At 43.5% G+C, this 17317-nt stretch overlaps 1 protein-coding gene across 2 annotated transcripts; it reads right to left on the bottom strand.

Moving 5' to 3' along the window:
* Positions 1 to 3545: 3545 nt before the first annotated feature.
* On the bottom strand, positions 3546 to 11550 carry coq7 (coenzyme Q7 homolog, ubiquinone (yeast)). 2 transcript variants are annotated; one of them, XM_071389497.1, is made up of 6 exons: positions 11212 to 11550; positions 5638 to 5819; positions 5264 to 5378; positions 4855 to 4994; positions 4350 to 4418; positions 3546 to 3806 (listed from the first exon to the last, which is right to left on the bottom strand). In XM_071389497.1, exons 1-6 carry the CDS (start codon positions 11333 to 11335, stop codon positions 3729 to 3731), a joined length of 708 nt encoding a protein of 235 aa, XP_071245598.1. In that variant the 5' UTR covers positions 11336 to 11550; the 3' UTR covers positions 3546 to 3728. The 2 variants fall into 2 exon arrangements, with proteins under 2 accessions (XP_071245598.1, XP_071245599.1); XM_071389498.1 differs by lacking the exon at positions 11212 to 11550 and adding an exon at positions 6190 to 6480.
* Positions 11551 to 17317: the final 5767 nt, after the last annotated feature.

The following is a 17317-nucleotide window of genomic DNA, read 5'->3' as shown; positions in this document are numbered from 1 at the left end:
GTTTATAGTGTATTTTTGTTTGGTGTATATTAGTAGCTAATTAGCAATTCTCTTGCCAGATATCCGTAAGCCTATTAGCAGTTAGCAGCGTTTGCCAAATGCACGGCTTGCAGAGATGCTTTGTTTGTCCAACCCTCAGATTTATAGACTGTTTTGCAACAAGAGCTAAAGCAGGAGCTTTATGATTGATGATGCCTATAAGTCAGAGTTTATTAATACTGAAAGAGACTCATTGGCGGTTGAGATAGGTACACTTGTATCTTTATGCTGTGATATCATAAGGTATTAAAAGGTACATGAGAACATAGTACCAAGGAAGAGGGGAGGGGGTATGGGACTAGGTCACATAGTAAACCAATCCATGTCAGTCTATGTATCCCATCATGCCAAAAAAAGACTTCACGTACATACATACAGTTGAAGTTGGAAGTTTACATAAACTTAGGTTGGAGTCATTAAAACTCGTTTTTCAACCACTCCACACATGTCTTGTTAACAAACTATAGTTTTGGCAAGTCGGTTAGGACATCTACTTTGTGCATGACACAAGTAATTTCCCAACAATTGTTTACAGACAGATTATTTCACTTAAAAATCACTATCACAATTCCAGTGGGTCAGAAGTGTACATACACTAAGTTGACTGTGCCTTTAAACAGCTTGGAAAATACCAGAAAATGATGTCATGGCTTTAGAAGCTTCTGATAGGCTAATTTACATAATTGAGTCAATTGGAGGTGTACTGGTAGTCTGGTTCATCCTTGGGAACAATTTCCAAACGCCTGAAGGTACCACGTTCATCTGTACAAACAATAGTACGCAAGTATAAACACCATGGGACCACGCAGCCGCCATACCGCTCAGGAAGGAGACGCGTTCTGTCTCCTAGAGATGAGCGTACTTTGGTGCGAAAAGTGCAAATCAATCCCAGAACAGCAGCAAAGGCCCTCGTGAAGATGCTGCAGGAAACAGGTACAAAACTATCTATATCCACAGTAAAACAAATCCTATATCGACATAACCTGAAAAGCCGCTCAGCAAGGAAGAAGCCACCACTAAACCGCTATAAAAAAAGCCAGACTACGGTTTGCAACTGCACATGGGGACAAAGATCGTACTTTTTGGGTTAATGTCCTCTGGTCTGATGAAACAAAAATAGAACTGTTGGCCATAATGATCATCATTATGTTTGGAGGAGAAAGGGGGAAGCTTGCAAGCCGAAGAACACCATCCCAGCCGTCAAGCACGGAGGTGGCAGCATCATGTTGTGGGGGTGCTGTGCTGCAGGAGGGACTGGTACACTTCACAAAATAGATGGCATCATGAGGCAGGAAAATTATGTGGATATATTGAAGCAACATCTCAAGACATCAGTCAGGAAGTTAAAACTTGGTCGCATATGGGTCTTCCAAATGGACAATGACCCCAAGCATACTTTCAAAGTTGTGGCAAAATGACTTAAGGACAACAAAGTCAAGGTATTAGAGTGGCCATCACAAAGCCCTGACCTCAATCCTATAGAAAATTTGTGGGCAGAACTGAAAAAGCATGTACGAGCAAGAAGGCCTACAAATCTGACTCAGTTACACCAACTCTGTCAGGAGGAATGAGCCAAAATTCACCCAACTTATTGTGGGAAGCTTGTGGAAGGCCACCCGAAACGTTTGATCCAAGTGAAACAATTTAAATGCAATGCTACCCAATACTAATTGAGTGTATGTAAACTTCTGACCCACTGGGAATGTGATGAAAGAAATAAAAGCTGAAATAAATAATTCTCTATTATTCTGACATTTCACATACTTCAAATAAAGTGGTGATCCTAACTGACCAAAGACAAGGATTTTTTACTAGGATTAAATGTCAGGAATTGTGAAAAACTGAGTGTACATTTTTTTGGCTAAGGTGTATGTAAACTTCCAACTTCAACTGTACATACATGCGCGTCTCTGTTTGTGTTCATAAGTCATCGCGGACTGCTAATAGTACGCTGGGTGGACGGGTAAAGTTTAAACAAAGTGTTCCCGGTATAGGACTCATAATACGTTTGAGTAGTTTTGTCCATCTTGGGGTGTGTGCCAGCCGGCCGGCTCGGTGATTGACATGGGTGGGGGGGAGGGGCTATTTTTAAGGCAGAGGGCACAAAAAGAGCAGAGTTACAGCATGTTAACCTTTAGGGTCAGGTCTGATACGTAAACCCACCCCATCTAAAAAAAACTCCTCTGAACTCATGCTGGGGAAAATAACTCCCTGCCTGAGAACCAGCGGCCTGGCCCCAGTGAGAAATGACTCCTCAGTGGGCCGTTCCTGGGCTAGTAGGGGCAGAAAACAGCTGGGGTACAGGTGGCGAAACAAACACTGACACACACATACACACAATGCCTAGTGAAGTTTAAAGGGACGTTACACTTCCAAATTAAAGTTTGTCCGATTTTTTCAGACATCTACAGTAGTCTCATGTCAAGACAAAAGCACGTCTCTCGACATTGGGGCAGAAAACAGTTCAGTGGGCTGTTCATGGGCCTTGGCTGGGGCAGAAAACACATAAGTGGGCTGTGGCTTGGATGCCAGAGGCACCCTCGCATACAAGGCACAGAGCAGGATCGGTACTGTCGAAGAATAATATACGTCAAAAAAATGATATCACACTGTTCCTTTTGACCCTCTTTGTTGCACCAACAACAACACAGCTACTTGTATTCTCTCTTTGCTACTTTACATTCTGTCGTAGACATTGCAAGTGGAATGGAGGTCAATACGTCTCTCTGTGCTAACTGATGTGTACTATACACTGCATCTGAAGTGGCTAGGGCAGATCTCAGGCACTAGGTCAGTACAGAACATACTATAAAGGACACTTCAATCCCTATAGTCAATACAGGGGTCTCTGGGGAGTAAACTGAACCACCGGAACACTTTTCTCTGCAGCGCTGAACAGCATAGATTAGCTAGACCCCCCTGCCAGCACCCGTCAGTTGTCAATCCTTCTTCCACTCTGATCTAATGTACTGGAACAGCTGTGTAAGAGGCTTAAACCATTCACCTGGACTGACAAGCCATTGTTCATTGTGATTTATGACACATAATGTGTGAAAGAGGATAGTTTGTTGAAAGGTACGGTGATGGCGTGACAATGCCAATATCGATATGTCCTCGTTAGAGCTATGTTAGATATGTATCTTTCGGGGAATAACAAAGGCATGGGGGGGGGTTGCAGTAGAAAGGTGATTAATCATTCATATAATTAAACCTAACAGATAGGTAATTACAGTATGTAGTACATTGATACTAAGTAATGATGTTACAAAATGAACTAGATAAGGAAGGTAGGTTCCAGCTCTGTCAGTGATGACCACAATACCTTAGTATAGCAGGATAACACACTATCCCCATCACCTAGACCAGACAGAGAGTAGAATTACACCAACATCTCTTTGACAACTTGCTTATTCTAGGATGCCAACTCAGAGAGGATTCAGCATTGAGCTGGTACCTATATGGCTTGGCTGCTAGTGCTAGCATTGAAGTAAATGACAACATCTAGGTTACAATTGGACAAAAAACATATCTTTTTTATGAGAGTCCTTTTTTGGGAAAGTGCACTGACTATTACATTGTATAAAGTAGCCAGGTTCACTTTACTAATACAATTTACATATCCATTTACATCACTTAAATCATTATATTTTTTAGAAAACCATCTTTGAGAAACTTAATTAATTATTACTTTATAGGCGCTGAGACACAAATATTGCTGCTGTGCAGCCAAGTTGTATTGCACTCTTCAAAAGCTTGTATCCGGGTAGCTAAAACAAAAGAAAGAAAACACAAGAAAACCTTTACCAGAAGAGTTCAAAGTATATGATGTTTGACAGTAAACAGTGAAGGAATGTAACACCACAGTGTTCCCAAGCCGCATGCAATCTTTCCCACCATGACTCAGTTTTGGAGGAATCAAAGCATTTGAGTGGGAGATAATGAGACGGAATCCCTTCCTTGTTTTTATGGAACAAATTTAAAGGAAACTCAATAATGATCCATGGACAATAAACCACAAATAAAAAAGACAGAAACACTGAGACATTACTATGCAACAACAACAACATAACACAACATCATTATTCACCGATCATGATATATTGGTTGCTCGATTTTTGCTCGCGGCGCTTTCAGATTCGATGGAAAGTGCTTTAGAAATGTAACAAATTATGATTCATTATTATTAGAACTGAACTCAATTAAGATTCACTCCACCAGCCATAGCTGCCAATAACAGCATAACAACAGAAGCTTAACCAAAGGATTAAATAGAGTAAAACCTAAAGATCAAAGTGGGAAAGAGGGCTTACAGATTCAGCATCGTGCTCCAGTCCTGTATCATGATGTTCCATCTCATCATCTCGGAATTCCTTTATTAACTGTATGGAAAATAAAAGGCCACATTCACTTCTCAGAAATCAAGACAACAAACACTCAAGACAAAGTACAGTATGCATTAGTAAATTATAGGGGTAGGGTTTTACCTGACCAGGAAAGTACAAGGGTCGTCACTAGCCACTATAGCCACAAAGTCATAAATCCCACCCATTTCTACAATTTCTCTTCTTAAAATCTGATTTTAAAACTTACCCTAACCTTAACCACACTGCTAACCTTATGCCTAACCTTAAATGAAAGACCAAAAAGCCTACATTTTGACTTTTTGGCTGTGGAATCTGACTTTGTGGCTATAGAAGCTACTGTCAACCAAGAGCCCTAGCTGGGGCACAGAGTTTTTCTTGATAGAGCCCAGAGTTGTTCCTGGTCAGGAAAAACTCCAGGGCCCATGGTATGAGGGATGGTTCATTATCTTACTTTTAACAGCTCTACGTATCTGTCTGGGTCCTCCTCCATGAGGGCTCTGATCTGGCTGTTGTAGTGCTCTGAGATGCTCTCCTCCACAGCCACAGTACAGGCCATGGCCCCTTCCTTACCCAGTAGAGCGGTGCCCGCTCCTGCGGGGACACACAACAGAATATGGTCTATCCCCCGAGTACCATATGTATCATACTGTTGTATTGGATTATTGTCTCATTGCAACAGAACTCACAGACATAGTATACATTACAATTGCATTTGTTAAGTACTTACCTACAGACCCATTTCAATTCATTAAATCTAGGCTACTTATTTTAGAATGTAAAATATACATCCATTCCTTTTGTTTATTTGTCAGGCATATGTGACAACTGTTGACTGTATGGAGTGAAGCTGTGTTCCTTACCTAGTAAAAAACCTGCAACGTTCCAGAGGGGCAACAGCAACGTTGGGCGAACTCTGTTCTCTGCAAGGATCTCATTGAATTTCGCAAGATGCTTCTTCTCTTGATCCCACATTTCCTTGAAGCATAGTGAAAATGAATATATAATTGAGGATGCTGGATTTGTCAACATTTAGTTTTTGTGGGTCACCAAGCACTGACAACATGATTACATCCATTCACTTTAATTGTTGTCATAAAGTTAACTTTGAGGATACTGGAATGGTAGCCAATAGTGACTCATCTAAAAAACAAAACAAGTAGTTAGGCTGTTGTCGTCTGCAAGAATGTAAGAAAAGTAGCTACATCTGTGCATATGTAATGCAGACTACCAATACCTGAATAACCGGTCCTGTCTGTGACCTTCCCAACACTGCCATCTGGCCGGCGTAGATGCGATTGGCACCGTATTCCCCTGCGTGGTCCACCCGCAACATACTGTGAAGCAGAGCCTTCTCTGCTTCGTCGCGCGGGGGCGGTATCACACTGTATGCCCGAGAACTGAGCTGTACTGGTAGTGCTTTAAACAGGACGAAAACGTTTATTAAAATATGTAGCTATTTTACTTTGCAGTCGAACATGTCACCTGCATTACAGTTTTTTTTCTGTAGAACATAGCTATAACGACTGAAGTGTCTCACCCCTTACAAAAGCACCATGTAAACAAAAGGTGAAATTGCCAGCTAAGTTAGTTAACGTTACGTTCGCTAATTACTAGCTCTAGCTGCAAAGCTCACTTGAGCTGCTATGAGGATGAAAGCAAGACAGAAACTGACCACTGACGCATTATATATGACTAGCTAAGCCATTCGTAGGTCAGCATTCATGTATGAACACTGAGCAGACTTGTTTTTAGCATTGTAGCTAGCTAAACAGCATTGAGTGCCTACCTCTGTGCTTCAAACAACATTGTCGTATCCTCAAAGGACTGAAAACATGCGTCCAGTCATGCAATGCAATGTGTGCAAAAACGGCTCGTTGCATTGTTAAGTGAATAGTTATTTGGCTCTATTATTCTGTAATTAATATATGTTACATATGCAGGTTGTCATTGAAATGTGCCTGCTTGTGGAGGTGGCGCGGTCAAATGACGTATACTTCTTCCATGGTTTAATAGCGGCCCGCAAATAAAGGTTTAAGGTGCATGCCGCCACCTACTGTCCTGGAATGTGTGGTCAGTCACGGTTTACATTAACTCTACATTATTTTTTTGAGCAGTGTATATAACAATGGGAACACTAAAATAACACATCCTAGATCTGAATGAATGAAATATTCTTATTAAATACTTTTTTCTTTACATAGTTGAATGTGCTGACAGCAAAATCACACAAAAATGATCAATGGAAATCAAATTTATCAACCCATGGAGGTCTGGATTTGGAGTCACACTCAAAATTAAAGTGGAAAACCACACTACAGGCTGATCCAACTTTGATGTAATGTCCTTAAAACAAGTCTAAATGAGGCTCAGTAGTGTGTGTGGCCTCCACGTGCCTGTATGACCTCCCTACAACGCCTGGGCATGCTCCTGATGAGGTGGCGGATGGTCTCCTGAGGCATCTCCTCCCAGACCTGGACTAAAGCATCCGCCAACTCCTGGACAGTCTGTGGTGCAACGTGGCGTTGGTGGATGGAGCGAGACATGATGTCCCAGATGTGCTCAATTGGATTCAGGTCTGGGGAACGGGCGGGCCAGTCCATAGCATCAATGCCTTCCTCTTGCAGGAACTGCTGACACACTCCAGCCACATGAAGTCTAGCATTGTCTTGCATTAGGAGGAACCCAGGGCCAACCGCATCAGCATATGGTCTCACAAGGGGTCTGAGGATCTCATCTCTGTACCTAATGGCAGTCAGGCTACCTCTGGCGAGCACATGGAGGGCTGTGCGGCCCCCCCAAAGAAATGCCACCCCACACCATGACTGACCCACCGCCAAACCGGTCATGCTGGAGGATGTTGCAGGCAGCAGAACGTTCTCCACGGCGTCTCCAGACTCTGTCACGTCTGTCACATGTGCTCATGTGCTCAGTGTGAACCTGCTTTCATCTGTGAAGAGCACAGGGCGCCAGTGGCAAATTTGCCAATCTTGGTGTTCTCTGGCAAATGCCAAACGTCCTGCACGGTGTTGGGCTGTAAGCACAACCCCCACCTGTGGATGTCGGGCCCTCATACCACCCTCATGGAGTCTGTTCTGACCGTTTGAAAGAACACATGCACATTTGTGGCCTGCTGGAGGTCATTTTGCAGGGCTCTGGCAGTGCTCCACCTGCTCCTCCTTGCACAAAGGCGGAGGTAGCGGTCCTGCTGCTGGGTTGTTGCCCTCCTACGGCCTCCTCCACGTCTCCTGATGTACTGGCCTGTCTCCTGGTAGCGCCTCCATGCTCTGGACACTACGCTGACAGACACAGCAAACCTTCTTGCCACAGCTCGCATTGATGTGCCATCCTGGATGAGCTGCACTACCTGAGCCACCTGTGTGGGTTGTAGACTCCGTCTCATGCTACCACTAGAGTGAAAGCACCGCCAGCATTCAAAAGTGACCAAAACATCAGCTAGGAAGCATAGGAACTGAGAAGTGGTCTGTGGTCACCACCTGCAGAACCACTCCTTTATTGGGGGTGTCTTGCTAATTGCCTATAATTTCCACCTTTTGTCTATTCCATTTGCACAACAGCATGTGAAATTTATTGTCAATCAGTGTTGCTTCCTAAGTGGACAGTTTGATTTCACAGAAGTGTGATTGACTTGGAGTTACATTGTGTTGTTTAAGTGTTCCCTTTATTTTTTTGAGCAGTGTACAATGCATTCGAAAAGTATTCAGTCCACTTGACTTTTTCCACATTTGGTTATGTTACAGCCTTATTCTAAACTGGATTAAATACATGTTTGTCCTCATCAATCTACACACAATACCCGATAATGACAAAGCAAAATCAGGTTTTTAGAAATGTTTGCAAATTTATAAAAAAAAGAAAAACAGAAATACCTTATTTACATAAGTATTCAGATCCTTTGCTATGAGACTCGAAATTGAGCTCAGGTGCATCCTGTTTCCATTGATCATCCTACAGATGTTTCTATAGGTTGATTGGAGCCCACCTGTGGTCAATTCAATTGATTGGACATGATTTGGAAAGGCACACACCTGTCTTTATAAGGTCCCACAGTTGACAGGGCATGTCAGAGAAAAAACCAAGCCATGAGGTCGAAGGAATTGTCCGTAGAGCTCCGAGACAGGATTGTGTCGAGGCACGGATCTGAGGAACGGTACCAAAACATTTCTGCAGCATTGAAGGTCCCCAATAACACATCGGCCTCCATCATACTTCAATGGAAGAAGTTTGGAACCACCAAGTCTCTTCCTAGAGCTGGCCATCCGGCCAAACTGAGCAATCAGGGGAGAAGGGCCTTGGTCAGGGAGGTGACCAAGAACCTGATGGTCACTGACAGAGCTCCAGAGTTCCTCTGTGGAAATAGGAGAACCTTCCAACCATCTCTGCAGCGCTCCACCAATCAGGCCTTTATGGTAGAGTGGCCAGACTGAAGCCACTAAACAGTAAAAGGCCCTTGACAGCCCGCTTGGAGTTTGCCTAAAGACTCTCAGACCATGAGAAACAAGATTCTCTGGCCTGATGAAACCAAGGTTAAATTCTTTGCCCTGAATGCCAAGCGTCATGTCTGGAGGAAACCTGGCACCATCCCTATGGTGAAGCATGGTGGTGGCAGCATCATGCTCTGGGGATGTTTTTCAGCGGCAGGGACTGGGTTACTAGTCAGGATGGAAGGAAAGATTAACGGAGCAAAGTACAGAGAGTAACCTGTTCCAGAGCGCTCTAAGAACACAGCCAAGACAAGTGGCATTCGGACAAGTCTCTGAATGTCCTTGAGTGGCCCAACCAGAGCCTGGACTTAAACCCGATCGAACATCTCTGGAGAGACCTGAAAATAGCTGTGCAGCGATGGGTCTGAATACTTATGCAAATGAAATATTTACGTTTTTCATTTTTGATACATTTTCAAAAGTTTTAAAACTGTATCAAGAACTACTTAGTAGATCACTCCTATTAGATTTGCCAGAAGATAAATGAGTAAATACATACAGTATCTACACTGTGCTAACAAACCTCCAAACGAGCTTCAACGCCATACAACACTCCTTCCGTGGTCTCCAACTGCTTTTAAATGATAGTAAAACTAAGTGCATGCTCTTCAACCGATTTCTGCCCGCACCCTCCCGCCCGACTAGCATCACTACTCTGGACGGTTCTGACCTAGAATATGTGGACAACTACAAATACCTAGGTGTCTGGTTAGACTGTAAACTCTCCCTCCAGACTCACATTAAACATCTCCAATCCAAAATTAAATCTAGAATCGGCTTCCTATTTCGCAACAAAGCCTCCTTCACTCATGCCGCCAAACATTCCCTCGTAAAACTGACTATCCTACCGATCCTTGACTTCGGCGGTGTCATTTACAAAATAGCCCCCAACACTCTACTCAGCAAAGTGGATGCAGTCTATCACAGTGCCATCCGTTTTGTCACCAAAGCCCCATATACTACCCACCACTGCGACCTCTATGCTCTCGTTGGCTGGCCCTCGCTACATATCCGCCGACAAACACACTGGCTCCAGGTCATCTATAAGTCTTTGCTAGGTAAAGCTCCGCCTTATCTCAGCTTACTGGTCACCATAGCAACACCCACCCATAGCACACGCTCCAGCAGGTATATTTCACTGGTCATCCCCAAAGCCAACATTTCTTTTGGCCGCCTTTCCTTCCAGTTCTCTGCTGCCAATGACTGGAACGAATTGCAAAAATCTCTGAAGCTGCAGTCTTATATCTCCCTCGCTAACTTTAAGCATCACCTGTCAGAGCAGCTCACCGATCATTATACCTGCACACAGCCAATCTGTAAATAGCACACCCGACTACCTCATCCCCATATTATTACTTACCCTCTTGCTCTTTTGCACCCCAGTATCTCTACTTGCACATCATCATCTGCACATCTATCACTCCAGTATTAATGCAAAATTGTAATTATTTTTGCCTCTATGGCCTATTTATTGCCGACCTCTCTAATCTTCTACATTTGCACACACTGTACATAGATCTTTCTATTTTTCTTCTCTGTTGTGTTATTGACTGTACGTTTGTTTATGTGTAACTCTGTGTTGTTGTTTTTGTCGCACTGCTATGCTTTATCTTGACCAGGTCGCAGTTGTAAAAATCTGAGCACAATTGTGACAGGTTGAACATCCTCCACTGCACTGGAGGGCAGCTACTATCGCCAACATTCCAACAGAGTATACAGACAGTTCATCTGTTTGTCTTCTACATACTGTATCTGCAAATCAAATTCATGAAAGTAAACACCTCCTCCTGTGCGACCACTATCTGGGTCCTTGAAGCCATCTGTGAAATGCGGTAAAAATGCAGAAAAGTAATGTAATTGGTAGACATCGGGCCAATCTATATCACTGACATCGGGCCAATCTTTTTAAAAAATCCCCCCAAGGTTAGATCAACAATAAGAGCCAGTAGTAACCACGGAGGAACATCCCCCATCACCACAGAAGGGCCAAATTCCAACTCCCTCATACCACTCTCATCCAAAGCCACTGCCTTGTCTACTAGTATTTTCCCAACATTCATCTTGAACAATAACAGTGGGCTGATCAACCTCACAACCTTTCAGTATAATCAAATCAAAGTTTATTTGTCAGGTGCGCTGAATACAACAAATGTAGACGTTACAGTGAAATGCTTACTTACAGGCTCTAACCAATAGTGCAAAAAAGGTATTAGGTGAACAATAGGTAAGTAAAGAAATAAAACAACAGTAAAAAGACAGGCTATATACAGTAGCGAGGCTATAAAAGTAGCGAGGCATTAAACTACCTGTATGCCAGTGGAGGCTGCCGAGGGGAGGACGACTCATAATTGTCACGCCTGCTCCCAATCTTCCCTCCTGGAGCTCGAAGGCACCAGGCTCCCCAGCATTGCGCACTCCTGCCATCAACATTACTCACACCTGCCTTCCCCCGTCACACGCATCAGCGATTATTGGACGCACCTGGACTCAATCACCTCTGTCATTACCTTCCCTATATCTGTCTGGTTCGCCGCTGTTCCTTGCTTCTGCATTGATTGTCATATGTTCTTGTTTACCCGTGTGCTGACGCTGGTCCTGTCCTGTTACCTGTCTGTTCCTCATTAAATGTTTAACTCCCCGTACCTGCTTCTCATCCCCGGCGTCGGTCCTTGCAATAATAATGCCTGGAATGACGTCAATGGAATGGTATCAAACACATGGTTTCCATGAGGTTGATACCATTCCACTGACTCCGTTCCATCCATTATTATAAACCATCCTCCCCTCAGCAGCCTCCACTGCTGTATGCTGTTATCAGGGACTCTCTTTGCTGTTATTGTTTCAGTTATGAAATAATAATCAGTATTTCCCTATGTGACCCATAGATGGCAGTCTTATACAAACATATTAGGCCACACAACTTGGGACAACTTCAGAAGCCTAGAAATATCCAATAACTTTCATTTGGTGTGGATCAACAATTCACAGTTTAGCCACAGTGAATGATCATCATATACAAACATCCAATAAATTGCATTGATATTTTATAGAGAAGCAACAGGGGGGGGGGGGGCTGACAATGGATGTGGGGCAGACTTGGACTGAGGGGTTTGGGCTAGGGACGTGGGGTGTGGAGATGGGGCTGGAGCATGGGGCTAGGAAAGGCAGGGGTGAGGTGAGGGATGTGGGGCTGGGGAAGACGGATGGGTCAGGAACAGCGGGGTGGAGCTGTGGGTGGTAGGCTGTGGTGGTGGGAGGTGTAAGAGGTAGCAGGCAATTGGTTTGGAGTGAAGGAAGACAGCTCTGTTCCTGCTGTCAGGCTGCCTGGCTGGTAGTGGTGTGGCATGGAGCCTCAGTCTAGTGCTGGAGGACCAATGTTCATTGTCCTGGATAGATCCACATACAGCGGCAAGAAAAAGTATGTGTACTCTTTGGAATTACCTGGATTTCTGCATAAATTAGTCATCAAATTTGATCTGATCTTCATCTTAGTCACAACAATGAACAAACACAGTGTGCTTAAACTAATAACACACAAATTATTGTATTTTTCTTGTCTATATTGAATACATCATTTAAACTTTCACAGTGTAGGTTGGAAAAAGTATGTGAACCCCTAGGCTAATGACTTTTCCAAAAGATAATTGGAGTCAGGAGTCAGCTAACCTGGAGTCCAATCAATGAGACGAGATTGGAAATGTTGCTTAGAGCTGCCCTGCCCGATAAAAAACACTCACAAAATTTGAGTTTGCTATTCACAGAAGCATTGCCTGATGTGAACCATGCCTCAAACAAAATAGATCTCAGAAGACCTAAGATTAAGAATTGTTGACTTGCATAAATCTGGAAAGGGTTACAAAAGTATCTCTAAAAGCCTTGATGTTCATCAGTCCACGGTAAGACAAATTGTTTATAAATTGAGAAGGTTCTGCACTGTTGCTACTCTCCCTAGGAGTGTCCATCCTGCAAAGATGACTGCAAGAGCACAGTGCAGAATGCTCAATGAGGTTAAGAAGAATCCTAGAGTGTCAGCTATAGACTTACAGAAATCTCTGGAACATGCTAACATCTCTGTTGACGAGTCTACGATACATAAAACACTAAACAAGAATGGTGTTCATGGGAGGTCACCAGGGAAGAAGCCCCTGCTGTCCAAAGAAAACATTGTTGCACGTCTGAAGTTTGCAAAAGAGCACCTGGATGTTCCACAGCGCTTCTGGCAAAATATTCTGTGGACAGATGAAACTACAGTTGAGTTGTTTGGAAGGAACACACAACACTATGTGTGGAGAAAAAAAGGCACAGCACACCAACATCAAAACCTCATCCCAACTGTAAAGTATGGTGGAGGGAGCATCATGGTTTGGGGCTGCTTTGCTGCCTCAGGGCCTGGACAGCTTGCCATCATCGACGAAAAAATGAATTCCCAAGTTTATCAAGACATTTTGCAGGAGAATGTTAGGCTATCTGTCCACCAATTGAACCGCAACAGAAGTTGGGTGACGCAACAGGACAACGACCCAAAAGACAGAAGTAAATCGACAACAGAATGGCTTCAACAGAAGAAAATACGCCTCCTGGAGTGGCCCAGTCACAGTCCTGACCTCAACCCGATTTAAAATGCTGTGGCATGACCTCGAGAGCGGTTCACACCAGACATCCTAAGAATATTTCTGAACTGAAACAGTTTTGTAATGGTCCAAAATGTCTCCTGACCGTTGTGCAGGTCTGATCTGCAACTACAGAAAACATTTGGTTGAGATTATTGCTGCCAAAGGAGGGTGAACTAGTTATTAAATCCAAGGGTTCACATACTTTTTCCACTCGACACTGCAAATGTTTACACTGTGTGTTCAATAAAGACATGAAAACATATTGTTTGTGTGCTATTAGTTTAAGCAGACTGTTTGTCTGTTGTTATGACTTAGATGAAGATCAGATCAAATTTTATGACCAATTTATGGAGAAATCCAGGTAATTCCAAAGGGTTCACATACTTTTTCTTGCCACTGTAGGTACACGCCCCGTCTAGCCTTATCTCCTGGTGGATTTGTAAAAAGGCTTTGAACTTTCGTTGGTGTCTTTGTGACTGTAAACCTGATCCGAGCATCAAAGGATTATAGGACAGGTGGTCTCATTTCAATCATGACTGAATCAAATCAAATGTTATTTGTCACATGCTTGGTAAACAGGTGTAGACTAACAGTGAAATGCTTACTAACGGGTCCTTTTCCAACAATGCAGTTATATAAAAAAAATTATAGTGACATGAGGTATAAATGCACAGTGAATAACGAATAACGAGTACCAATAACATGACTATATACAGGGAGTACCAGTACCTAGTCGATGTGCAGGCGTACAAGGTAACTGAGGTAGCTATGTACATATACGTAGGGGTAAAGTGACTAGGCAACATGATAGATAATAGACAGTAGCAGCAGCGTATGTGGTGAGTGTGAAAGTGTGTGTGTGTGGCGTCAAAATACATGTGTGTGCATGTTGTGTGGGTGTGTGTGTGTTGGGGTGTCAGTGTAAGTATGTGTGAGTGTGTGAGTCCAGTATGTGTTCATAGAGTCAGTGCAAGAGAGTTAGTTAAAAAGGGTCAATGCAGGTGGTCTGGGTAACCATTTGATTAGCTATTTAGTAGCCTTGTTTAGCAGTCTTATGGCTTGGGGGTAGAAGTTGCTCAGGGTCCTGATGGTTTCAGACTTGGTGAACTGGTAACGCTTGCCGTCCGGTAACAGAGAGAACAGTCTATGGCTTGGGTGGCTGGAGTCTTTGACACTTTTTTTGGCCTTCCTCTGACACCGCCTGGTATAGAGGTCCTGGATGGCAGGGAGCTCGGCCCCAGTGATGTACTGGACCGTACGCACCACCCTCTGGAGTTCCTTGCGGTCGGGTGCCTTGCAGTTGCCATACTGAGAGAAAGATTGAGAGAGAGAGAGCAGTTGTTTTCAACTGGTGTTGTTGTCTGCAACTGGTGAGTGGATCAGGGCTGTGTGCAGGTGCATGTGTGTGTGTGTGTGGGCTTGTGTACTACGCGCCTGCGTCTCTCTGTTTGTGTATGTTCGTATGTGTACACCCTTGCTCCAGGGTTCTGGTCAGACAGTACATAGCTGTGGTGGGGCTCAGGCTGAGGACCCTTAGGCTAGAGTGAGTCAACACGTCTGTACACAGAGGGGGGCCTGGAAGGCAGCACTGCCTGGCTGAAGGGCATGACATGTCTTGTCTGGTCCTGGTACGACAGACACCCAGTTTGTTTCCTAAATGGCATCCTATTCTCTATATAGTGCACTACTTTTGGTGAAAAGTACTGCTCTATTTAGGGAATAGGGCATCATTTGGGAAGCACCCCCCCTGAGACTGTATGTATTTATGTATCCAAGTTGTGGGTCTGCTCTGTTGCCTGGCTGCAACATGGACATGTCGTGCCTGATCTTGGTCCTCCCAGTCCTGTCAGGACACCCAAAAAACCAGAGTGTGTCATGTGTTTATGTGTCCAAGCTGGAGGGCATAGATTTCAAAACCCCAAGTCAACCCCAAGTAAACAACAAACAAGTATAGTCAATTCAACAGCTTGTTAGTCAGCTTCTTCCTAGCTTGGGTTAAGATGTCGACATGTTGAGATTTTATATTGGTGGCACCTTAATTGGGGAGAACGGGCTCGTGGTAATGACTCGAGCTGAATAAGTGGAATGGTAACAAATATATCAACCACATGGTTTCCATGGTTTCCATGTGTTTGATGACATTGCAGTCGCTGCGTTCTGACCATTATTACGCTCCATTCTCCCCTCTTGTTGGATGCTAATATTGTCCCAAAGTCAGGAGGTTACCGCCATTGCTCAATGCATAGAAACACCACAATTGTTTCTATGCTATGGGGTTGTACCTATTTTGTTTGAAAGTGGCATGTGGTTTAGATACTGTATATGTTTTGATTCCGCTGTGGATTTGAGAGTGTTTGTTTTTTCAACGTGTTGGCCTCTTGAAATCAATATCCAAAGGAACCGCAAACTGTACACACTGTACATGTGATTGTGTCTTCTTGCATACATACATGCACGCGTGGTGTCATCTTGGATAACTGTAGGCTCTCAGGTGTTCTGACATGTCGCCTTCGTTAAAGACAAAGTCTGTAAATGTTATTCACATGACAAGTGGACTAAGTCACCTATTCAGGAAACATGTCTTTCAGGGGTAATCATTATACAAAGAGGGCTGGAGCAGGTTTCTCAAAAGCATCTTACGTCTAATTTCATCGATTTTGATGGTTCTAACGATGAACTTAGCCTTCAGATGCTTTTGGGAAACCGGGTCCTGCTATAGAACGAATGGGTACTTTAATTTGCCCCAAATCCTCCTCCATTACCCGCCCCCAAACCTGGAAAGGAAAACTAGGTCGACAGACAGAAATATCAAGGGTTACGCAACATCGGCCTCATATCCAAAACTCTCAAAAAGTCAACCCTTTTTAATGCTCTAGTGGTATCCCTCTGGAAAAGACTAAGTTGTCTCGTAAAAAGCTAACAATTCATTTTCAGATTTACATTTCTGTCTCCACGAAGCCACCCAACCCTTTTTATAGAGGCCTTTATAAGAATAAGAACTGGTGGAGAGTGATGCTTCTGGTATTATTGAAGTGTTGACGCTCAAGAAATCCTTTATTTTTGTGTTCCTCGGCACTCAGACCTTGTTAAAGCACTGCAAACAGACTGTTTTCATGGACATTGGCGATGCAGTGTGTTTAATGTAGCTATGTTCAGGGTTGAGCAAATAAGCCATTGCCTGTCTGAAAGTGTTGCTCAAGTTGTAATTTTCTCAGGAGAAATGCAGGCTCAAGGCCTTATCCCTCTGTAGAGGTAAGGTGAGTGTGTGTGTGAGCTGCACCTGTAGATGAAGAAGTTAATGATTTTTCATGTCAGGACATATCTCACCCAGGTAGGACATTGGATGTCTCAATGAAACCACTCTTATAATAACTGCTATTACAGAGGAAATCGTTGGGCTAAAAAACAATTACTTGATTTGTTTTTGTATGGTTTCTATGGCACTCCTAAACAGATCTCCAACTCTAGGGGTTTACACAAGTGGAAGAGAGAGATAGTCGGAGTAAGTTGCAGATAAAGGCAAGCAGGAACGTGTCAATGGTTTTACAGGAGAAACTAAAGTTCCTCATGGAAACATCAACCACATGCAATGCTCTTGAGGGTTGATAGACCTCAAGCTGATATAGTATGACTGTCAATGGAACACACTTTTAAGACTTGTGTCAACAACCATGAGGTATTCTTTTTTATCTTCATTGTTTTGAAGACAGTTTTCTAAAGAAAAGATAACGATTGATCCATTACTTAATGCAGTGGTTTTGCTTTTGCAGTCCAGTAATGTTCAACATCAGCATACATA

This window comes from Salvelinus alpinus, chromosome 2, assembly GCF_045679555.1.
Source record: "Salvelinus alpinus chromosome 2, SLU_Salpinus.1, whole genome shotgun sequence".
Taxonomy (NCBI): Eukaryota; Metazoa; Chordata; class Actinopteri; order Salmoniformes; family Salmonidae; genus Salvelinus; species Salvelinus alpinus.
The sequence above is the reverse complement of the archived record's forward strand: the minus strand, read 5'-3'. Positions and strand labels throughout refer to the sequence as shown.

Bases quoted from the DNA above. Each gene is read 5' to 3' on its own strand.
- coq7 (XM_071389497.1), bottom strand. From the start codon at position 11,335: ATGTTGATGGCAGGAGTGCGCAATGCTGGGGAGCCTGGTGCCTTCGAG. The intron at 5,379-5,637 runs GTATTGGTAGTC...CTATGCTTCAAG, and splicing joins AGACAGGACCGGTTATTCAG to GAAATGTGGGATCAAGAGAA. The intron at 3,807-4,349 runs GTAAGCCCTCTT...CTTTTGTTTTAG, and splicing joins TGGAGCACGATGCTGAATCT to CTACCCGGATACAAGCTTTT.